Source organism: Barbatula barbatula, assembly GCF_947034865.1.
Source record: "Barbatula barbatula genome assembly, chromosome: 13".
NCBI classification, from domain to species: Eukaryota; Metazoa; Chordata; class Actinopteri; order Cypriniformes; family Nemacheilidae; genus Barbatula; species Barbatula barbatula.
The window spans coordinates 14,367,489-14,392,862 of record NC_136776.1 but is presented as its reverse complement, the minus strand read 5'-3'; the positions used below and the strand labels follow the sequence as shown (position 1 = coordinate 14,392,862).

General features: G+C 38.7%; 1 protein-coding gene across 9 annotated transcripts in view; it reads right to left on the bottom strand.

The window, feature by feature from the left end:
• Nucleotides 1-25,045, bottom strand: part of abi3bpb (ABI family, member 3 (NESH) binding protein b) — a 29,958-nt gene extending 4,913 nt beyond the window's left edge. Inside the window, exons 1-13 of one of the 9 annotated variants that reach the window (XM_079471479.1) lie at nucleotides 16,027-16,268; nucleotides 10,685-10,864; nucleotides 9,144-9,212; nucleotides 8,747-8,879; nucleotides 7,576-7,757; nucleotides 7,430-7,482; nucleotides 6,884-6,920; nucleotides 6,680-6,751; nucleotides 6,394-6,468; nucleotides 4,629-4,826; nucleotides 3,376-3,549; nucleotides 2,564-2,629; nucleotides 68-136 (exon numbers count right to left, since the gene is read on the bottom strand). In XM_079471479.1, coding sequence (XP_079327605.1) covers nucleotides 68-136; nucleotides 2,564-2,629; nucleotides 3,376-3,549; nucleotides 4,629-4,826; nucleotides 6,394-6,468; nucleotides 6,680-6,751; nucleotides 6,884-6,920; nucleotides 7,430-7,482; nucleotides 7,576-7,757; nucleotides 8,747-8,879; nucleotides 9,144-9,212; nucleotides 10,685-10,864; nucleotides 16,027-16,117 — 1,399 coding nt within the window. In that variant the 5' untranslated portion in view covers nucleotides 16,118-16,268. Of the gene's footprint in view, nucleotides 1-67; nucleotides 137-2,563; nucleotides 2,630-3,375; nucleotides 3,550-4,628; nucleotides 4,827-6,393; nucleotides 6,469-6,679; nucleotides 6,752-6,883; nucleotides 6,921-7,429; nucleotides 7,483-7,575; nucleotides 7,758-8,746; nucleotides 8,880-9,143; nucleotides 9,213-10,684; nucleotides 10,865-16,026; nucleotides 16,269-24,961 lie in introns of those variants that run through there. The other 8 variants (XM_079471481.1, XM_079471480.1, XM_079471482.1 and 5 more) reach the window with 8 other exon arrangements.
• Between the last annotated feature and the right edge of the window lie 329 nt (nucleotides 25,046-25,374).

Genomic DNA, 25,374 nt, shown 5'->3' with positions numbered 1-25,374 from the left:
TACCAACTTTATTAAAGAGTTAGTTTTACTTGTCTTTTTAGATTTGCTAAGATTTGTTTTAACCCACCCGATCCTCCAGGATTGCCCACAAGATTAGGCTTTTTTTCTGGAATATGGCCACGTACAACTGATGAACCTGCAATGATGAAATGAAAGTTGAAATTACAAGTTCTTCAGGCTGGAATCAATAGCCCACCTGTCACCCTGAATGAATGGATGAATATGGGGATGCATTAGTAAATGGCACCTAAAAAAAAATCAACGCTGTGGTAAGTAGCCCTTCCCGTAAATCCCGACCAAGGAACAGTCATCCTCCTAATATTCTAATGAAATATCTTTTTTCTAAACTGTATAAATTCAGCTGTTTTCAAAAAGTCTCCTTTGGTGTTCGGAGTAAGAAACTTAAACTGGAATCAAATGTCTTCAATGGTTGTTTCTCATGAAAAACAGTGGAACACATCACTACCACCCTTAAGTGTGCAGATCTGGAACTGCTATCTGCAAAGTAGAGTGGGTTAAATGAGTTTGAGCTCTCCGTGATTGATTTTTAAATATGAGCTTTTTTCAGCTTTTCAAAAATCAATAAAATAAAACCTCTAAATCAATAAGCAGAAGAAGAGCATCAAAGGGGATAGTGTTAGTATTCAATCCGTCACCCTTTATACAAAGGCAAAGCACAGTCATAAAGTCAGATTACTCTGCATACATACATTTAAAAATCATATGTTTAAACAGTATTTAAATGTAATGCAAATTCTAACATTTGTCTCCCTAAAATGAACACCAGTTGTAAATTAACCGTAAATGTGATGCCAAATATCTAAAAATGATATTTAACCAAAGATGTATTCATAATATATATATATATAAACACTACTACAAGAATGATTCTAAATAAATAAGTGATGTTTTCACTTGTATACTCGGATATAAAGCTTTTTAATTTTCTAACTTTTAGGTGTTTTTCTCTTTAAAGGTAGCAAAAAAAGAGGTCAAACTCACTCTTGAATTTAATTGTAAATGAAAGAAAATTCCCTTGACTGTTTTCTGTCTGATTGCAAGGATAAAGTCTAAACATTGGCACTTCAACTTCTTTCAAGCTTTCAGTTCTCAATGCCAGCATGCAGAACAGCCAAACGCAAACAGGCTGGAGCATGTGGACCTTTCCCAGGAAAACTGATTAAATTTACATCCGAAGCACCAGTTGAAGCCCTTAGTTCATCACAGGGTAATCAAACTGAGCTCAGCTCCCTAAATCCTGTGGTACGAGTAAGAATTGCAAAGCTGGGTGGTGAACAAACCATTCGCCGAAAATAAACCTAAAGACCAACAGATGTCATACTTTTGAAAAGGGAAAGTCATTTCCAAAGAGCTAGCAGAGGTTTTCCCTGGCGGTAAATTTTAAATTGTTTTGGTTTTATACAGGTGGTGGTACTAGTCAAGGGGGGTAGCCCCTCAGATTATTCTGGCTTTTAATGAACAATTTATAGATAATGTTATAAATAATGTTAAGATTTCGTATGTGCCATTTTGTTGCATTCCACTGTTTTGCACAAGCTTGGAAACAAGATATGGCACTCTATTGCTATACAAACACTCGAGGTCAACACATTTATCCCAAAAGTTTGGTTATATTTGTTGAAATAAGACGATTTTTATCTTTAAAACAGTTTGAATGTACACTTAGGAAACTTGAAGACATGAAAATTCCATAGCAGCTTGAAAGGGACCCCATCCCACATGGAAGCACATCACTACAATAAAGCATGCAAAAAGTCATGCAAACTTTAAACAGTAGCAGCAGCTCTCCTCTGCAGACGGCAGTATCAAACATTACTGCTAAAATTCACAAATAAAAAAGCCACAGGATGTTACAAAACAGTTTAGCACATTGCGGTGGGTTTCTGTGTTCTCCAAAAGACCAGAATGAATGTTTTCTTTCTTCAAAACAAATGCCTAGTAGTGTTTTAACACTACCATATTTCTGATGAGGGTTTGCAAATGAAAGGAAAATCTCGGCCAACGAAAATCTGGAAAAAAGCTTTGACAATAACACCACAAAGCTCGCGGCAGCATGGGTTCTGCAGAAGCTTGCAAAAGACAACAAACGTCGAAGACAACATAAATTTGCGAGCAAATTAATTGACTGGTGAATGAGTGGACGGATGAATAGACAAAGATGAGTTTACGGTAGGGGTTGCAGCAACTACTCAACTAGTTCACAAATGAAGATGTAGGTCTATCTTGACTGTAGGTTGATTTTTGCTTTGTACAATGACAGAAGGTGGAAAAAGATTCCTTCTACAAACTGGATAAATATATTTAGAAGCAAATATACTTTACATTTACACAAAAAATAAAGGCACACCATGCCTTGGACATGGTGAAACATTGAGTACTATTATTTCATGATTGTTCCATTAGTAAAACTGAGTAGTTGTGCAAGTCCTAGTTTACAGGAGATAATGGATGGTAAAGACATCAACATGGGCTGCGTCACAAATGGATATTTTGCGGGTTAATTACGGCTAGCACACATGAAGGACGAATTGGCTCTTTTTACCCATTCTTGCTCTGGACCACATGACTGGTTTAGGTTGCGAGAGTCCCTTATGGTGCTCACCATTAGCTGTTGGGGGGAAAAGAGTGGATGTTATGGAGAAAAGGAAAGACTAAAGCAGCATAATTTTTATCCCAGAGCAGCTAAACAAAACTGTGGTTTATATGTAACCTCTAATGGATGTTAAGTGGAGTCATAGGTGGCTGCTCAACTACCTGAGGGGAAGAGAGGCCCTTTAAGATTAGATTTTTGGACATGCCGACAGTCTGCATGCCCATTGGGCTAAATCACACATACTTCACTGACAGTAAAACTGTCAGAAGTGACACAGTATGACGGTCAGTTTGTGCACACATGTTGCAAAGAAACTTTTGCTCTGAAGAGGGATCTGGTTTGCGAAATTATTGCTGCACCGAGAAAACTGGACTGTGGAGAACTTTGACATCAATTTGCTGTACATTCTCTACTTCTAGAAGAAAGTGCAACCGCCTCAACAGAGCTTTACAAAGAGCTTAATGAAGAAAGATAATTAAAAAGCGAAAGAAAGAACAAAGAGCTGAAAACTGCTGAAATATTCAGATGGAGCTGATAGCTGGGATTTGGTACACAGTTACTGGTTTATGGTCTTTCACTGGTCCACCAGCCACCATGTTCCAAAATCCAGCTTCAATTAATAAGGGTAGCTGGTCTACAAGCATGGGCCAGTTAATGAACTAACAACCATCTTGGACCAGCTAAAAACCAGCCACCAAACTCCAAATATCAGCTCTTGGTGAAGTTTCCAACAAGGGAGGGGTATGAACAGTTTCTTTTACCCCCATATCTCCGGGAGGAGTCACCAACCCTGGGGGGGGAATGTATCCTGCCATTAGAGAAAGGAGGTAAATGTTGTCTGCCCGTTGATGTCTGGTTTCTGGTTTTCACTGCTAGGATTGAATCGTTGGGTTTGGGTGGAAGTGAAGATTCTGGATCTTTGTGGATGGTCTTACCTAAATGAAAAAGAAAACAACAGCAGCTTTGGTTATGCCTTGTCGGCTCTAGGACTAGAAAGGGAAAAGGTTGTGAGGTCTGCTATGTGACAAAAAAAATTCTGCTGAGAGATTTCACAATGTTTATTTTTTCAGTTTAAAGATTTACTATATCTACTTGCATTTACATTAATCTCTATACTGTATAAGAATTTAATTCTAATGGTATGCTAGATAATAAAGTTCAAGTTCTTTTTAACTAGTGTTGGGTCAAAAAACAGACAAACCCAGCCATTGGGTTAAATAATGCAGAATTTTTTTATAACTGTAATAGATGTCAGCGTTATCTAATTTGCATCTCACAAGGTTTTAGAAAAGAGCAAATTTTTTTCAAAGTGAAACTCTAATGTCTACAAAACTTATGAATGATTAATTTAAGAGTGGATAGTTTGGCTACAGTGAAGGCGAATCTGATGTGTTCGTGGGTTGGTAAAGTGCAGAAGTGCATTCCTGTGAAGACAAAACAATTGTAATGGTGGAAACAATAAAGTTGTGACTTCGAACAATAACGGAGACATGATATACTCTACAGAGATGGGACAGTTGTGATAGCATGTCTGACACTGCAAGTATTGTGGGAACCGATTTGAAAACGCCTCTTACTGTTTTCATTGGCTGTCTTATTTACACAATCTTGAGACAGCTCGTCCTGTATTTCCTTGATGCAGCATGAAATGATATCTGTCTGTTTGAGGCTGAAATTACAAAATGACTGCATTTGATTGAAACGCGGTTTGTACACCATTAATTTCCAATGTCTACGTATCACTATCATCCAAACCGCACCGAAATACAGTCAAATGAAGGAAATAATGCTTTGAAGTCTGATATTTTGGGGTTTTGTTTTAATTGCTGTGAAAGAATGCATAGCCAGAGGTTAAATGTAAAACAAGCTTGTGCCAAAATAAAACAACACACTATTTGTGTGGTAGTGAACCACAGAGTAAATGTTATTGCCTTATTACCTGTCAACCATCAGATCCTAAAAGTAGTATTTTGGAAATATAAGTTGAAAAATAAGAACAAAACTTCAGAATTACCAGTAGAACTATGTGGCTGCTGAGTGACACTAGGTGCCTTGGTTTTGGGGTGTCCGTGCTGTGTCCGGGCACCGTTGGGTAAGGAATAGGGGGTAGGGGTGACTGGAGGACGGGAGGGTTTAGTGGGTAGAAGTTGGGGGAGGACGGGAGGGATCTCCACCAGCTGAGAGGAATCATTTCTAACATGGCTGTCTGAATCTGTTTAAGAGAAAGTAGCAGATGAGCCCTCCCTTCTGTAAAAACCAGGGTACACCAGCATAAGGTGGACGAGTTGGTCAGCTAGTTTAAGATGTCCTGCAGCCCAACCTGGTCAGTTTTGCTAACTTTGTCTACTTGATCAAACTATGCTGACCCTTGGCACCAATATCTGGTAGTCTGATCTGATCAGCCATCCAGGAAAACTTGGACGGACTATTTACCAGTTTGTACCACCTTAAGCCAGTTTTAGCTGGAATTTCCAGTAGAGCTGATTATGAAGACCATAAGACTCAGAAAGGGGTGGATTGTGTTTTTTGATGTTCTTTTACATTCATAGCAGAAATCTTCCTTTATACTTGATTAACGATGACTAAAATGGCACCGATATTTGAATTAATTTAATCAGTTTGTGTCTTTTTGCCTTTATCTCCACCCTGTTCAATTTTGTAAGACATTTTACTTTTCTCAAAGAGATTAAGAATGACCTTGTTGAGCTTGGTCTCATAATCAATTTGGCTCCAAGTGGAAAAATACAAGGAGAGTTGAACAGTTATCTTATCAAGAGTTCAAAGACACAGGAAGACATGAAAGGAGGTTGGACTCCCGGAGTTCTGCCTTTCTCTGCTAGAACTGAAAACACGTGACTGATTCTGCTAGCGTGCAGTGACTTCATGCAGACTGAACAAAGGCCAGCGACTCAAGATGCAAAAAATCAATGGAGAATACTTGAATGAATAAAGGGATGGATGATGTGAGTTCAGAAAGTAAGAATAAGTAGCTTTGAAAACAAGTAAAATGAGAAAAACCCAAGTTGAATGTATAAAAAAGTAATTTTACTCATTTATAAAAAAAAACTAGTGTTGATACAGTTATGTACCATAGCAGCAATACGCATATAAGTGTAAATGGTACTCCAAGGGAGTTCATACTTTAGTATACCATGGTTTTAAGGCTACAGTAAATTTGCTATTAGCATGTATGAAGGTGTTTACATTTATTTATATATTTTTATATTACGACCACTTGAGGTTACATTCAAAGAACGATAATAATATACTGTGGGCAAACTCTGTATTCAGATGGATGGAGAGAGAGAGATAGAGAGAGAAAGAAGTGGGGACTTTTACTGACACAGTTCTGAACAGATGGGACTAAAGAACCCAAACATTTATACCAGTTAAAATGTGATTGACAGGTGATGAAATGATAGGGGACTGAATGGGCAGAAAATATCATGACAGAGAGAGATGACTTGTGATGATGAGTTGAGTGTGAGCAGCACGAGACTGAGCAAACGCGTGACCATGCGTGACCACAGAGGGGCTTTCGCTGCATAGCACCCTGTGATAACTTACACTCACATTTACTCCTAGGTGTGGAGGCGACAGGTCAGGAATCCTCATCACGACGGGATTTGGACTTTCTAACTCAGTGCTCTTACAAGGCATGCCAGCATGCAGCCAATCATAACAGCGGATGTCTTAATTCCCCACCCATACCCAGCAAAGCGATTACCAACTGACTGCACATAAGCTGCGAGATTTAAAACAGAACTTCTCTCGATTACCCAATGGGGGCTGAAGCCATTTCTGCTCATTGGCTCTTGGAGCAGCAACGGTTCCTTGCTGGCCCATTGGTGGCGCTGTGGGAAATAATGCAGCGGTTCATAAAAAGGAAAAAATGGAGTAAAGAAAGAAAGAAAATGAGCAGGCATCCTCAAAAAGGCTATTAAGAAGGAGAAAGTATTCATTGTCTATAATTGTTTTGTCAAGTGCCAGTTTAAAGCCAATGAATGGAATAAAACTGAACCCTGGGTGAAAGAAGTGCAAAAAAAAGAAAGAAAGAAAAATTACCAATAGATGTCTTGGTAGTTCCTACAAAGCCTGGGTTTTTGAACAGTCCTTGATGGGTTTTGTTGTGGAAAGCTGGAAAGAAGATTGCGATGGAAAAAAGCAAACTCTTTGAAACGATCAAAGATATGAACAGCATTGAATGCTCAGTTTTTCCCATCTTACACACGCATGGTAGTAACGTACAGTAGTAGTTGATGATCTTACCATGTCGAGGTGGGAAGAGACTGCCATGGGTTCCTACCTGTAAAATAGAGTTATACATATTTATCTTCACTCATTGATAAAAACCTATTGAGCCAAAAATCTAACTTCTGTCTTCATAATATGTGAAAGAATGTGATAATCAGGGTATCACCACCGTGTCTAAAGTGTTCCCGATATTACAGGAATGCATCAATTCCAGATTCCACAGAAAATCTGAGTCTCTTATATAAACATGGGAACAACGGGTTTTCAGACTCCGGGGATTTAGAATATGTGAGAAAATTCATGGTTTCCATGACAAAGCTTATCCAAAGCAGAATGGACAATACGATCAGATAAAGCATGGGAACCATGCTGAGAAAAACAGCTTAAATCAGCATTAAGTTGATTTATGATCTCATAGCATGGCCAAACTTTTCAGTCTGTTCTGTATTGGTAGTTTTAGATGTTTTTTGCGAGCATGGTTTTTTTTCTGTCTATAGAAAAAGTGGTGCCTTGATAACCAATATTCTATACACCATGATAACACGCAGAAACACTACATACCATAGGCTTGGCAAAGGGAGGTCGGTTAACTTTGGATGTCATCATGTTTTTCTCTGAAACAGAAAAAGCAAAGGGATTTACATTTGATCCGCATTCAGATTTTCATCTCCAAAAAGCCTTTAAATTGATTTGTCAGATATCTATACCTCCCATGTTGGTGTTGTGGATCACTGGTTTACTCCACACTCCACTGCGGTCGTCTTTGTTGGGTCTGACGCCGAACTCGTAGGGTGTGTTGGGTTTGAGGTTGTCAATCACAGTATCGGTGGTAGGACAGGTCTGATAGATCCACTTCGTGTTTCTTTCCCGGTAGCGGATTGTGTAATGCCTGTTTCAAAGACAAATTATACAATGACTTGTTAGTATGTAATGCAAATACATTCTAATGTCACTTTTACTTTCTTGTTTTGATGTTAAAATTAAGTGGAAAATGAGAAATGTTGCCTCAGCAATAAACTGAAATGAGTACAAGTAAAGACGGCAAAGTTATTCATTATAAAAAATAAATCTAAACTACGCGTAAACTGAAATGTGTTTTTAATAGAAACCAAAAAATAAACAACAAATAAATACAATTATGAAGTTAAAACTAAAACTATAATAAAACTGAAAATAAAACAATAACTGGAGGCTTTTTAAGACACTAGCACACAAGGACTACACCCATCCATCCAAACAAAAAAATATACTGGCAACCAGTGATGATACAAGTTGTACAGGTGAGGTCTCAGTGTAAATGGTTTTCCATCTCTATATCAGCGGTCAGGCATTAAATACACCGAAACACGGCCGGTTTGTTATGAGCAGCACTGCTGCAAAACTTTGGCCTACGTCAACATTTCCAGTGGCCTTTCCAGAAGTTTCGCCTAAAGAAAAAAAAGGGTATCCATACTTCTGTATATGAATTCCAGATCATATGAGGGAAATGGAAAGCGTGTTGGTGCGTCTCAACTGTGATTGTATCCTCGAAAAGCATTTAAACAAGTGGCGGGGATCCATATCCCACGTTTCTTATTTCTTGCAGTAGAAAATCAATCATCGAATGGGTCTCTATTGAGCGTTTGGGTGATATAAATCTCGTCTCTTGTCAGTAGAGATCTAGTAGCTTTTACATAAACTGCAATTCTTCTGCAGATCGGACCCCTAAATACTAGAGACTGGTGCCGTGTTATTTCATTATCTTGTTTCTCCGTGTTTTTTAGGTTAAATGGTCCCTAAATATTAAGTGAAGTGAATGAAGTCTTCCTCTGGGATTTGAGGCACTCACGTGAAACAGTTTGATGAAGGAAAAAGTGAAATCCAGATGTGGTAACTCACCCATCCTCCAAGCAGTCGTTCATGATGTTTCCTTCGTATGGCGTCTTCAAGTAGGTTCCCCAGGATAAGAGCACTGACGTTGGTGTGACAGAGTCGATCACCAAATGAAGAGGTTTGTCCAGATTCACCTTACCTGTTTCACACCCAAATGTATTATTTGGTGTATAAGTTAACAGTGAAATGTGTTCTACCTAATGCTTCGTGGACATTTTAACCCAACTTCAAGCTTAAAAGCCTATTGTAGCATATTGTGTACTAAATAAACTAAGTGTACTAAATTACTTTTGTACTTTGTTTTTTAAACTCATTCTCAATAACTGTTGTACTGTATTTGTTTGGAAAAAGACTTGTTTTGCTAATATACTATGACCACCGGAGTTCTGAAAGCATTTCGCACCTGTACAATGCTTCTTCACATCATTGGTTGGGATCGGTTGAACAGCCACTAGGTACTTAGGCTCTGCATCTGTAAAGACATCATATTATTTGAGGGTTGAATCAAAACATATAAAATGATAGTTCTATTGTTGCTATAATTTATATCATTATTTGGCCAAAAAGAATCAGATAAACATGCAAGTAACCAAACAAGAGAGAGCCTGGCCACAGCATGCTTTTCTTGGGGACTTTTGTTTAGTAAAAAGTCATGCATGGCTTAATGTGACGCTTTTCACAGTTTACAGATATTTCATGTTTGCTAAACATACATTTTTCCATTGCAATCCCGAATTTTTTTTTATATAAACCTTATTATTTATGTCTTTATTCTTTTGACGATGGAAAAAATTATTTCGACCCATTAGTGATATCGCCAGTGAAAATCACCAGTCAAACAAAAAAGGTGTCAAACACAACAAAGATTTGTTTTATATGTGTGCCTTGTCAGGCTGGGAAAACGTCATTAACCGCTTTCGTGTTTCGACCATCTGGTGTGCATGTGTATTATATTCAAATCGAACCACACACTGTAAATTTTGAAATGATGATCCTCTAGGCACCAGCCAATATTGAATAATGATGTGACTGTGTATTTGCGACCTAAATAGTGAAGGAAAAAAAATAAAGCTTTGCCAAAACTCAGAGGCACTTCCTTTTGGACCAGGCATTGCTTTGTTTTGCAGCTTCTGAATAAGCATTTTCGAGCAATTATTTATACCTGCGCCGGTTCTTTCCATTGCACAAATCTTCAAAGCACTTGACTTGGAGACTAGCATTTGAGACATTGTCCAATTACAGGCTCGAACAAGCCCTCCTGTGATTGTGGAACAAGACTAGTGCATTGACCGAACCAAACAGGGCATAGCTATACTAAAGAAAATGAGAATTGCGTGCCATCTCCAGTGGCTCTAGATTGCAATTTCAAAACCTAGGCGGATTAAAATGCTTTAGAAACTAACTGAACCACCTGATATGGGCCCATTATCCCTAAACTAACATTAGCTTAAGGGTATAGGGTGTTTGACCTAACGATAACCTCTTTTGACTGAACTCCGGAATTGGCGCTCCTGGGAAAACGGAGGTTAATGAAGATAAATGGACTACAGGAAATTATTTTACAGGGAACAATAAACATGTCTGATGTTACCGGCGGTAATGTGCAACCTTTTCACCTTGTCAAAATTGATCTCCTGTGGCTTGAAAGAAGTGTCATAGGGCCTTCTTCATTTTTTGAGGTTACTGTAAATACTGTGGTTACGAAAGCCGTAACAAATAGCATTCATTTGGGGTTCAATTGCAGTTCAATTTTCAAATAATAGCACACTTGGCAAACTCTGCGTGGTGGTTTTGATGGGTCAAGGAATGAACCTTTTATGGTTAGTACTCCGTTCCTTCGCTAACCCACGAAACAATCACTAGCGCAATTTTGTGGCTTTTCTTTCACATTATTCAAACAATTTAGTCTCAAAATCAAAAATGGATGTCTGTGGTTGGATTTACCAATCTCAGTCTCATAGGGTTCTCCGTTCTCTGGAAGCTGGATGAACTGCTTTGAGAACATGCTGGAACCATAGCCAAGGATGTAGCCTTCGAGTTTAATATCAGGGTTGGGCCGAACAAACTTCAAAACGATGGTATCACCGGTGGCATTGATGCGAACCTTCATATTCTGTCTTCTTACTGTGAAGAAAGAGAAATAATATTCGATTTTTGTTAATTGTTTTCATGACATCAGAGCATTTCTACATTTGACAATCCATGTCAGTAAAAAGGAATTTAGCAAACAGAGAAGAAGGTGATTTTCAGAACACTGCAATGAATAAATGATTAATTTCTCATGTAGTAAAAGTGGTATAACTTTATGCTTCCCATGTGTTGGATGGAGTTTGTGAATTTATAGGGTTTATAGATTTACGGGGCCCAAGGGGAATGGAAGGGAGCACTTTTGAGGAGGTGGTGTGTGCCATGAAAATCATTGTGGAGGTAAATCAAGGACAATCGTTTTCGCAGTTGAACTCCTCATCACTTCACTCCAAGCTAAGTAGCATGCGGACCTCCAATTATATTCCAAGAAATAAGCATTTGAGTGCAACATTCTGCTCATCATCATCTCTCAGCACCTGCATAAAGCTATTAATTACATATGACCACCTTTACACCAGCATCTTATTTCGCCCCGTTTGGTTGAATCATTTGCAGGATGGGAAATGTCTCAAGTCAGTTTCAGAACCCTTTTAAATCCAATAAGTGGAGATCTTTCCGTTTCTACCTTTTTCCCATCCATCACAAGCATTTAACGATTACACTGGTTCAGAAGCACTAGACGTCTTCCTTAACCAGATTTAGAGTATCTTGGACTTCACTTTTGGAAAAAGATGCATGAACCTGTATTTTACATTTACAAAAAATTACAATTGCGGGTCTTCCTCGACGTCCCCATCATTTAAAGTTACCATAAAGCATCATTCTAACCAAAACGCCCGTTAATCAGACTCATTAAGTAGATGCTTTTCAGACGGCCATATGGGAGTTGGAAAATCTACAGGCTAATTCAGTAACTCTTTTTCTTTAGAGTGTCTTAATCTTCAGAATCAGTTAAACAAACAGCAGAGAGGAAGTGTGTGTGGTCAGGAAAGCCGTCGGATTTGCGCGTGGGGAAAACGCATTCTTTCAAGTCATTGGGATCATTGTAAAATAAACTCCTCGGTGGAGTGAATACAAAGATCCAGCAGGTTAAAGTGAACCCTATTGAAGTTCTTCCCCGACAATCCACAAGAAATGTACTGTATCACTCTGATTGACTGTAATTAAAAGGCAGGCGCAGTCTTGTTCCTGTGTTTATTCTTCAATGACTGTTTTGATTTCTGAAGTGTGTCAATGTACCTTTAGGCTGCGGTCGATGCTCTTAGTCACGGACGGGCATGACACTTGCGGTTGAGTGGTGTTATTATTATTGGTTTACCTGTTCTCACCAGCTTGTCAACAAAGACCTTTTAAGAGTTGCGGTTGAGATATTTTCCGCTCCCTGAAGCTTTATATAGTTTTAGATCTGTCAAGGGTAATTGAAATGTCCATTTGGATTTTTTACCACAACAGTGGAGAAGGGCTGGACAAGGGATTGACCTTGGTGGTTGAGGAAAAGATTTTGTGAAATCATTGCTATTTTAAAAGCAATGGAAAAATGAATCAGGTGGTTTTGTGTTGTAATGTTAAATATTGCCAGTTAACGTCTTGCACTCCTCAAGTCTTGGACACAAATAATTAAATTAGTCTGTGGCATTATTCCATATGTGGGACTGTGGTATAAAGGAAGAGATTATTTTCAACATTCATCATTAGTGTTTTACAAATTATGTTTTAGAATATGTTCTAAAGGCCTAATCATTGTTTTTGTACAAATCAACAAGCCAAAACTGGATCACATTACTACTTTGAGAGCACAAAACATTTCTTATCCCTGAAGCAATTAATAGACTTTAAGTGGACAGTCGTGTTGCACTTTCTTGGCAAAGTCAATTAAATAACTGGTGTCAACTTGTTTTAATGTGAGTGGTTTATTGTATTTTCCCACCAAAAGCCATCTGACAATATTAGGCTCCTATAAAAAATAAACTTCATTCATACAACAATTAATCTTTTCTGTTTTTGTGAATACAGAGATTTGACATGGTACTCCCAAAAGGCGAGAACCACAAAGGGTGGGCCAATAGCACAAATATGAGGTGAAATAAAAGGGGGAGGTATATCTTATTCGAACACGAGTGACGAGCATAATCATGCATGCTTTTTCCTGGCACTGAAGTTTGAATGAGTTCCAGACCCAAGCTGATCAGCCCATATCCAAAGCCCTGCCCCAAGCTGCATTCTGTCAGATACGGTTCTTTCTCAGTTGTTGCATGAATTCGGTCCAATTTTTTATTGGACCGAGGGACGTCTGGCATTTGTTCCACGTAATTTACAAACACGCTGATTTTTGTAAAGGCCGTTTGATTCGCAGCATTTCTTCTTGGACGAAAGCCACGCTACATGCCAAATCTACATTCTGCATTCGTTCGCTTTATCAAAAAGGGATTTCTTTCAAAAATGGTTCCATGTGTTCTATTCTCACTTTGTTTTTTCTTCAGAAGTCTCAAGACTTGAAATAAACAAATTTGGGGAAATTAGAAGTGATTTTTCATTTGCAGTGAACAGTCACCCAAGCATACAAATAAGCACTTTCCATGGAAAATCTAAAGGCTCGTTTGCTCAACATGCAGGACAAACATGACCCAGATATTCAGGGGGATGATTTAAAAATGGCACTAAACTTCAGAAGGAGTTAACCACCCGAGGGCCCGGAGGGAGCGTAAATCTACCACTTTCCCAGACTTGAGAGAATCATTCATCTTCTAGTCACATTTACAACAGCACTGATCTCTACACTCAACAGCTGCTCTCTTCTTCCCTTCCCAATCCTTTCATCTACTGTACAAAGTTTTGTCCTCAACGTCCACAAATTTAGGGAAGTGCAAAAGCTCAACTTTTTCTTAGTTACACTATTCATAAATCCTAAAGAAATAATAAACTGTTATTTGAATGAAAAGTGACATCATTTGAGTTGCCAAGGTCTACTTTCATTTCCTATACGAAAATTAACCATGACTTAAGTTTTAGTACAGTAACTGTAGTAAAACCATGCCAATAGTAATCAATGCATTAAAAAAACATGGTTACTACACTTTAATCACATTTTTTTTACTTTTTGTAAGAACAGTCATGATTTGTTGTTTTTAACAGAACATATCTACTCTGCATAACTAGTAAGAAAGAAATGTCATTATTTCTTAGCTTATTTCTAGAAAAAAAGTGTTATTGACATATGTTGCGAACGATGGGAGCAAAAGCTGCTGTCAAATTCCCCATCATCATGAATTCAGAATATCCCAACATAATCATTTTTATGAATGCAGCTTGAGATGGCACAATACAATGTATTAACCCTCATTCATTCTTTGTCTCATAAAACCTCTGGTAGAAAACCTCATAGAGCCCTTTTCCTGAAACTACATTCAATCTTTTGTTTTTCATGCAGGTTTTGGCTTCGATCATCTGGGGTGCATTTTCAACCTCCAGCACTTCCATTTACAGACCAGCTGCCTGCACATGTGTTGTTAAGCCATATTTTGCCCACGGCAAGTAAAACAGTACAGTAACAAGCAGAAGCTTATAGTCTGAGGCGGGTGTATAAGCAGACAGCTTAGTTGAATGTTTATGGGGTCAATTATCATATCAAATTCACGAGACTATTCCTCTTCGACGTGTCTCGAGACGCCTCTTTTTAGCGCACTTTTTTTTCGTTGTTGTTGAACACAGCCGTGCTTGTTAACTCCAACTCTTTGTGTTTTGTCCTGGAAACTTTTATAAAGAAACCGCACTCGGCCAACAGCACATAAACACAGAGCTCTATTGAGTTTGATTGACTAACTGTGCTGAATGACGCTCGGTTACATGAGACCAGGCACAGAGCCAGCGCAGACAATCTTCCCTCTGGAGATGGAGGTAGTTTTTAATAGCTGATGAATGAGTGCTGATAGCGAACTCCGAGCTTGTATTACTAATGCCGTAGCTAATATGAGCACACATGGACGCTGCGAGCATGAGATCTTGCAGACGCTGTACATGCACACACACCTCTGGCACGGATTTAGAGTGTGTTGAAATGTGCGCGCACACACACAAATGCACTTTGTCGTTTAAGGGAGCAACACAGCACACATGAAGTCAAGCTCCGTCATGAATGTTACAGAGTATTCTAAATACACATGGTAACACGTTACACACATGCACAATTGCACAAGAGAAACGTTGATTTTGGCCAGCTGCATGCGGCATGAGGTAACAATTATTACTGTATTGTTTTAAGGTTGGGCTTTGAATTGCAGTCCATCAAAATTAAATACTGTGTGCAGTTTTGCATAACTAGAAAATGATAATTCAAGGTCCCTGGATGTCATATTTGATCAATTACGTAGCAGATTGTGGACTCTTTTAAAACTGGAGACCACCAACAACAGCTTGGTCAGGCTGGACGACCATCCTACACCTCAAAAAACTGCTTTTGTTTTACTTTCAGCAGTGTGGTTTCTAAAGTTAACGTGACCAACTACATATTCTGAGCATCATATTTTTCGAGCATCTTTCAGCCATCCAAATCTTTTTCTATAGTTAAGATTAACTTTACTTATAGTCAAGAGAGCAAGGCACTGTTGGCTGCATACCGTTTCCCTAATGCTATAAAAGCAGCAAGTGCACCTGCAAAAACTGCATGACCTCTTTTTTCGTAAAAATGAAGGAATGGAATTAGTGCATGTGTATTCAGAACACCTCGCAATGCAAATGCAACAAGTTAAAGGGATAGTTTATCCCCCGATTTTTTTTATAACTAATTCACCCTCTTGTCATTCCAACCCTGCATGACAAAATTTGTTCTGCAGAACACAAAGAAGATATTTTGAAGAATGTTGGTAACCAAGCAGCATTGGACCCATTGACTTTCATTGCATGGACACAAACTATAAAACTTTTTTTATAGAAACAGTCATATACAGGATTTGAACAACGTGAGGGTGATACATTTTTTTGGGTGAACTATCCCTTTAATGCAACTCATACAACACACTAGAAAACTCTAAAATCATATCTTAGTTCTCAATACCTGCAACTCCACTGACTTTAAAATCTTTGTTTGCACAACCCACGATCAGGATAGTGCACAATGCAGAAATGCATGCCATTCCAATACAAAAACAAAAAGCAGTAATAAAATGCTGCAGGTCATCACAATGGAAGCATGTGGCACTTGCCTCTGACCCGCTGTGCAGAGCTGGATGCGAGGAGAAGAATTCCTGCGAGCGTCAGTAAGAGGCTCAAGCGGAGGACGGTGCTGCCTGCCATAGTGCTCTGACTCCGGTCGAGGAGGGATGCTGCTGAATTTTTCTAAGACTCTTGCTTCTGGTTCTTCTGCTGGTGTCAGCTCAGGACGTCTTCAGCCGGCCGTGTGCAGCTGCTGAGTGATGGTCTGTGTGAGGAGTCTCCTGGATGTATAGTGACTGGGGAGGGAGGAGATTGCTGATGCGAGCTTCAATCACACCCACCCTCACCGATCTCCATACACACACACACACACACACTCATGGGGGGTGAGCATGGCTTTCATTTACTGGTCTCTCTTTCTCTCAGACACACTCTCTCACTTTTTTCTCCCATCACTGATTTTTTTTATTTTTGTGGGTGTGCATGTGTGTTTCTGTTTTTTTCCAAAAGTAGTTTGGACTCATAAGTGAACAGGGGGCACCCACACCGGGACTAACATTATGGAGGGAGTTTGGGTTCCAAATCTAGCCAAAGGGTATCAAGATGGATATGCAGATGACATCTGCCAGGTTACCCCAGCGATTCGATTTTTTGGGAGACTACTATTCATGTCATCACACTCAAACAGAAGCCCTTGTCCATTTCACATTACGTCTTGTCTAGAAGGGTATCCAGCCATACACACCCTGCCAAAAAACCTCACCTTCTGTGACAGAGACAGAAATTGGGGTGGGGATGTGGGTTGTGATTTCACGGACAAGTACTTCCAGCACGTGCCACCGCATGCGCCGTGAGAAGGGTAATTCTTCTCTGACCCACAGGACTTGAACAAAGAAACATTCATGAATGACACCGCCCATCCGTTGCAGCCAGAAATTATGCAGCTACAACCTAGCATGTGTCTCCCACTACATCATCAGCATCGGATCATAAAACAAGCCATCACACTCTGCAATGTCCCGTTCTCCAAAAAGTTTATTTTAGAAAAAATTACAAGCAAGAGAAAAAGTCAAAAACGCACAGGATTTGGAAACTTGTGCCCATTATGACTCAAAAAACATGTCACTTGTAAGGTGGTCGAAGCTATTATCATGTCTGGAGCTTCTTGCTTTCCAGCAATAGTTCTCGTGTTTTTGGCTCGTGCTGTAAATCTACAATATGTTTGTCTTCTCTGCTGCATATATAAATGTGGTTTCTACAGCTGGTACCACTATGTGCATTTCTGTGACTGCCTTGTAAACTCTTAATGACTTACTTCAAAAGACAGAACTGGACTTGGACAAATTAGGGATGACTTGTACACCAGAATCAAGTAATTACAGCTTCGTGTTTCATACCTGGAAACATGTCAACCTTTAACCTTTAAGGGGCATGCCTCAAATAGTTATGTTGCCCTTTAACTGCCTAACCGGTGCCCTGAGGTCAAGTGGTTGACCTTTCAACCGAACAACACAATTTACAATGATACAATGGGAACAGTGGTATGCCGACACCTCTCCAGGTTATAGATTTGTAGGTTATCCTTCACTTATCTCAGTTAAGTTTAAACTTAGTGTCAGAAGAGAGACAGCTGGATATTTGCTGTCTGCTGAGGATTTTCCCAAGTTTGTTTTTGAATCTAGCACTCCTGAAAATACCAGTTTAGACAAGCATCTTCGTTCAAGTTAGTTGCTGGTCGAGAGGAAAGTTCACCCTAAATCTTATGTCATTATTTATTCACCCTTGTGCTGTTTAAATCCTGTACATGATTCTTTCTTTTGTGGAACACAAAAGAAGACACATTGAGAAATGTTTTGTGTTTACATAATAGAAATCGATAAGGGCCAATGTTGTTTAGTTACCTTCATTCTTCAAAATATCCTCTTTTCTTTCTTTTGACAGAAAGTCATAAAGGTTTGGAATGACATTATCATGGGGTGAGAAAAGGAAAAAAGAAGTTTAGTGTTGATGCCGGTAAACTTGGTGGAAAACTTTTTTTCAGAGCCGAAAATTCTGTGACAGGGAATAAACATACGAACCACAGCATATGTCGGGGACCTGCAAATCCTAAAGCCATTTGCTAAAATAAACCTTAATGAAAACTAAGGGGTTTCTTGCAACTGGTCCTGGTCTTTTCAAAAGAAACGTTAAATTTATTGAAAACTGGCAAATCACATAAGAATTGCATGATCATAAAAGCCGAAAATATGTCATAAAAGTCAAGTCTAACGGTGCCAAGGCCAAGATGGAGGTATCTTCTAACTTTTAGGCATTAAAATGAACCTGAAAGAACAAGAAGGCATGGACAATATTCTCCACGTCACATAAGAGACAGACAGACATAGATTTTCAACTGCCACTGCTACATATCAAGAAGAACTACACACAAGATATGGCGGTATGGTGTGTGTGTCAAAGAAGTCGCAGCTTATATAACAGTTTCACCATGCTTGGCCGGCAAAATTGAGCTTCTTAGAAGGGAAAATTCATTCTTTGCTTTACCATAAGCTCATTGAAAAAGGCATCAGTTGGAAAAGTGTGACATGAATCTATGAATTTGAAACAACCATTTAAAGCCTTCCCACCTGCAACCCTTCTTTTTCACATACAGTACACAAACAGGTATAAAATGGATTATAAGAATGAGACATTGTGCTGAATTAAGGCATCTCACATTTGGGTTTTGTTGCATTTAATGTTACCTAAAATTAAAAACTATTTTACCTAAAATTAAACATTGTCTACACTATCCTGGTTCTTGCCCCCTATAGTCATAATGACTAAAAGAAAAGAGCGACGTGCTGTCTAACATCTAATTTGCTATGGTCCATGGAGAAAGAAAACCCTAGTGGTTTGGACCAACATGAGAGTGAGCAAGTGATGAATTTTCATTTTTGGGTAAACTATTCTTTTAAAGCTGGTTTCAATCTGATACTGTAGACGCAGATGAAAATGTCAGAGGTTTATGGCAAATTTCTGATTCAAATGTTTCATTCTGACTCTGAGAATGGTTTTAAGTTTGCACGCACCAAGCAATCCATAGGATTCTCGAGACTGATATGATATATAGATGTGTGCGTACTGTATAGAAGAACAGTTAGTTCCATCTGTGAGACATTTCACAGTGATTAACCCAAGCTCAAAGCGGCACCGAATTACTCCGGCAAACCTTCAACAACACTCCTTGCCGACTTTCATCAAACTCCAGACGCTTGATTTACCAAGAGATACGTTCAGCAAAAAGCAGGACTGTGTTTAAATGCTAAATATACTACAAAGACAAGCAATTTAGGTCTTACTCTAAAGTTGGCAGATGTTGCCTACTGTGTATTCAGAGATGTTAGCTTTATTCTCTGGCTACATTTTGAAAAAAACGTTTTTTCCAGGCTTAAATTGGTCTAAGGTGGTCTGCTGGTTTTCCAGCCGCTTGTTTGCTGGTTTTAAAGGGAAAGTTTGTCATCATTGACTCAAACTCGGGTAGTTACAAACTTGTTTACATTTATTTGTTCTGCTGAACACAAGGAAGATATTTGGAAGAGTGTCAGTAGCCATATAGGGAAAGCTACTATGGGAGTCAATGGGGATGAAATCTGTTTGGTAACTTCGGTAATCTTCCTTTGTGTTCGTCAAAAAAATCCTTTTATACAGGTTTGGAACAATCTGAGGGCGAGTAAATGATGACAGACTTTTCATTAGGAAAAGGTTATGGTAGAGTAGGAAAAAATATCAATGACGATTGATGATGAAACATGGGAAATTTATGCTGTTTTCAACATTTGTGTACTTCAAAACAGAGAAGCCTTCTGAAATTCCCTGCTGAGTCAGCTGTAATTTTTAGCCATCATCCTCTGAGGAAAACACACCTGCTTTCTGACATCCATTCATCATCTCCATTTCTACCCTTTAGTACCGTGTTTCCTTCTCTGACCCAGAAGACACACACTGACCTCAGAGAGCATCAGCATGTGCTCAAGATCATTAACCTCCATTCTATCACCATTATTCTTTGTCGTATAACCCACGGCACACGGCTCATATCTGTCAGGTGGATCCACAAAACATGTAACCCCGCTGCTACCTTTCAGATCACCCTGGGCGACCAAGGGCGATCGGTCTTGGAAGTACAAGAACAGAACGTACATCCCGTTGTGTCCTTTTGCTGACGTTTATCAACTACTTTGCGAAAGTAGATGCTGGCCTTGGCAAGTGTTTGTTTTGTTTCGCTGAAAAGAAAGCTAAGGGCCTGGCCCCCCTTGTTTGCAGATGCACATCTGGCTGAAAAGAAACGTCCTGATCCTCTTCGTAGGAACAGCGAGCTGGATCTGCATTTTCCAGCGATTTATTTGCATGTCTTTGGGAAAAGTAGATCATTGGGTAAATGTAGGACAGAATGTCTACGCGCTATGTGCTGGAGACCCAGATGAGATTCAATGCCTGTTAATGATCTGGACATCTTGTGCATAAATCTGGGGAAGTTACATGTTCCACATGTTCAACGAGGAAGGGGGCCGCACCGAATCAGATTTTACTGTCTCCCACTTGAGGGGCCCTCTTTACCTTTCGCTTACCGGCATCATCAGGAGTGTGGTCAGTAAAAACACATGTGGGCAGTTAACATGAGATGTCACTCATGGCGTTAGTCAGCTTTACATGTGTGATTTTTTCTAAAACCATTAAACAGCATTTCACTAACTGTAGCTGGACTATTTATGCAAACAAATCACTAGAGATATGTGTGAAAGGAGGCCAGGCAAATACGATAACATGATGGTTTTTTGTGGACAGATGGTGCAATTTTGACATTGACCATTGGGGGTTAACTAGATCTTGCTTACTCAACAAACAGTGACCATCAGGAAACAAAGCGAAAACAAATACTTTCGTGACAGACAAAAGTACCAGTTCCAGCCCTTCTCTTTCCTGTTTTTTGTTGATTTGTCTAGCCTGTTACAGAGTTAGTTGTAATTTTTGAATGATAGTTGTCAGGAAAGACATTTTAGGACATTTTGAAATACATCCATTTAAACTGGTTAAAGCAGCTTTAACAAACAGCATCATTCGTCATTCAAGGGTTTTGCAGAGTAAAACACTGAAGAATGGATTGACATATGTACATCAGCAGCACATAATTAAGTTAGTAATGTTTTTTCAGTTCAAATTGGCAAAATTGTTTTGTTAAAAATGCATGATTTTTATGTGTACAAATTTCATTTTTTGATTGAAGTGCTAAAATCAAATATTTCAAAAGATATTAGCAAAAATCATGTTTATAAATGTAACCTCCCACATCTTAAGCAAAGGCACTACTCTTCTAAACAAGAATATAAAGAAACTAAAATCTAAACAAATATCTTTTAAATCTAAAGATAAATGAACATTTAAGAAACCCTTTTGTAGTTTTTCGGTTTTAAAAAAATGTCTCAAATTATTTTACTCTTAAAGCGGCCCTGCAACGGTTTGAAGGGTACGATACTATTCTGTAAGTATTCAAGATTAACTTGAGATTTGCAGAAACTATCTGAGTTATGGCCGCTTTATGGATGAATTCTACTCCCGCAGCTACCTGAGCATCCTCCTAGCCGCTACAAGCAATCTCTGTTAGCTCTGTGTTCGGGTTGGTACACACAGCCCCGCTGTGGAGGAGAGCGATCTGGTTTCCAATCTATGTTTCTGCATTCACCGGTTCCATCAGCTTAGTAAACAAATTGATTTGCATTGCGCTGCCCACGGGGAAGCTTATACAGCAACATTATTTAGAACAATGGTAACAGACAATTACTTATCAACCACATGGGTGAACCTATGAGCAAAAGTTCTTAAGTGCTGCTTTAAACACTAACAAGTGATTAGTGAACAAGTGACATGCTGGGAAATGGAAATCCACAATTTTATGTCAAGGCACACAAATTATTCATGTAGTGCCAACTTGAAGTTAAATGTCTGAAAAAAATCTGTTTTCCTAAATTAACTTTAAGAAATTGTAAAAGTAGCAATAAAAAATGAACTGTACAGAGCAGTGAAAAAACGAAAGAACAAAAGACTAACAAAACAGAGGTCAAGCACTACACCTCAATTCTTTATAAGACTTCGTCTCTTTTAGGTCAGCAGATCTTGTGCGCTTCAAAAACACTTGCAGATGTTACCCATATGGGACACCGTCGAACCATTTGGTAAAATCTGTTTCTGTTAACTCGTTTGTGAATGCCTGGAGTCAAAACACATATTGGGTTTTCTTGTGGTGAATCTTTGCTCGATAGACTTTGATGGAAGGCTGAGATTGGTTATGCTACAAACTAGAGTACCACAGCATTAATTTGCTTCTTTTTATTTAATCAGAGGCCTTGAATCTGCAACACACCACATTCAGACACTCGTGCAATACGCACAACACCAGATGCTTGCTACACTATACAGACGCATTTAAAAATGCAGTCATCAGGCCATCAAATAATGTTTTGGAAAGATAGTTTCGTAGCATGTGGGCTTGATGATTTCACCAGCAATTTGGTTGCCACCCCTTCTGATCACTAAGCCACACCCTTCATGACAGGATCCTTGATTCACATGATATATTATACATTAAAGTTACATTGCATATTACGCCTATGGATTACATATAATATTGAGATCGAGCACACAGAAAACCTTGCAGACGTGCACTTTTCCACCCACATAACGTGCAAAGTTTGAACCATTTTTTAGCTTAATGGATGATTGACAAGTGACGGTCACAAAGCAAATGTAATATTCGCATGCCTTGAAATGTGGATCCCACCACAAATATTTTGGACCTTATTTGCATCTGTGTTTAGAACTGTCCAGATGTGGTCGGGTCACTTGGAGATGGATCAGAAAGCCTGCTGGATGCAAGAAGTGTGCAAGACAATGCACCATACAAACTTCCTTTGCTTAAAGCACTATTCCTACAGTGCAACAATACTGGGGAAGGTAAACATGCATTTAAAAAAATATGAAGTATCTATAACATACTCAACATGAACTTTATTCACATGGTTGCATGCACTGTATGGAAATAATGAAAGCAGAGATGCATTTTTCTTCCACATCTGCATACATTATACATAACACAATGATAAAAATCGATAATTTCTTATTTTCACGAATTTACGATTACGATATTTCAAGAAATTAGTCATTTTATGGCTCAAACTGATACAAAGAGCATATTTTATCAGAAAAAAACGATACTCTCTGGTTTCACAGCCAAATCCAAACAAAGTTGGTTCCACTGTACTACATTAAACTTTACCTCAACCATAGTTGCTGCCAACTTTTTATGTAATTTCCTAAACTTGAGCTAGCGAATTAAATGTTAATTGCATTTCTGAAAGTACAGAACAGTTCAGAACACAAATGTATTTCTAAGCATCAATGTTTTTACAGACTGGACAAAGGGTTTCCTGAGACTTTAATGTCTGAGACCTGACTGACTGGGGATGTACAGTTTATTTTTGAAGTCTTACCTCCCTAACCATGTCACCAAACAAATTCTGATGTCCATCCAGGGGTCAATAGTGATGGAGTAAAAATAATATTATCGATAGTTTTGTCATGTTACAATACCTCAGTAAAAGATGTCTAGCAATGTCTCTGCTTCTCACACTGTATATTGGACAAAAAACAACCCGGAGATTTCATATCTGTGATCCCCAGCCAAAACCTCCTCATCTCCTGGAAACATTAGCTATCTTTGAGAGCCATAAACATGTTCTATCGGCAAAGCCACTGCAGCAATTTTCCTCTTTAATAGGAAACTGTCTCTTTAACTTCTCTCTGTTAAAGGTTTAAGAGTTTCTTTAGATTGACCTTGACTATCACCCTTGACCCTCCATAAAAACTGTTTAGTCGTGAAGTTATTTCTCAATATGATGGGCCAGAGAAAGGGAAACAACCAGCAAGAAAAAGACAAGACGCTACTATTCATAATTGGGAACGTTTTTAAAAGCTCATTAAACTGGCTTGAAGTCAATAAAGATGTGAACAATAAAAGTGTTGAAAAAAAATCTCCCTCAGCATGCCAGAATAGGATTTTTGTGGTTTTACTGCCTACGACAATTTCAAAAATGTTTTGTTGTGAAAAAGTTTACGATTATTTTTCCCAAACACACATTTCTTCAAATTCGTCAGGCAGGACTAGTAAACAAATGGGCCGTGCACAACACAGATTTCTTCTCAAATAATCCCTCTTTAAGCAAGCTCTCCAAGACTTTCATCCATTTCCAAACACATGTAATCCAAGCAGTTTTTTGATCTCCCATCATGATCAAACGATACATCTAGGCTTCAAGCACATCCAAAAATCTTCCTGGCTTTTCTTTACCATATGACAATCTAACAGTAGATTGCAAAGGCATTGCCGTAATGCTATTATAATCTGGCGGAGGTTGAAATATTTTTAGATGCTAATTCTTTTGTGTTGGATCAGACAAGAAAATGTAGAATCCACATCTTTCGAACGTTATTGGATTCATTTAAAGCCAGCGGTAACAACACTATATTCCACTAAGCGTTTGCTAACCAGCCCCTCAGAACAAAATCTTATCCCAGTGGCCTGTTGTTTCCATGTTTCCATGTATATTCAACAATTGGTTGTAACCAATTCACCACATTTTTCAGTTGAAGTACCGTTTAACTTCTAAACAAACATGAAATGTTATAATGGGCAGTTCTTATAATAAGTTACTTTTGATAGCATGAATAAAGAGTGGGCCAAGGACAAACTGCTCTCAAAGTTAACATTTCCACACAAGATACATCTCAAACAACTATCTACGCACATGTGGTCACATGAGAAAACTGGCAGTACTGTTTGCTTCAAGTTATGATCGAATGTGATCGCTTTTCTATGAAACATGTATTAATGAAAAGGCAATGAATAAACTTTGCTGTCAAGGGTACATGAGTCAAAAAAACGGGTTGACTTACCCGGTGCACATCATTTTCAAAGCCATTGCAAATTCCCTTGAGAAGCATGGTTGCCTTGGGTCAAGGTAGTTCCTGTTGAAACAGGAAGTGGGGGCGGGGCATAAGCTCCTATTTTTAATGTAGCCAATAGAATGTGTCCCTTCACTCCATGACATTTTCATTAGAGGGCATTTTAAACAAAAAGTTGTGCAAGATCAGTCATCAATATTTCCGTATATTTTGCACATATGAAAGCCTGTAAATCTGTTTTGTTTATTTATGTCAACATTAAGTAATACTCTAGCATACCAAAATGAATATACTGACAAAATGTATACCTGTGCACTGTAAGTTGCTTTCGATAAAATAATCTGCCAGATGCATAAATGTAGATGGCCTTAAGGCTAACATGCTGGTGAACTAGAGGCCATATT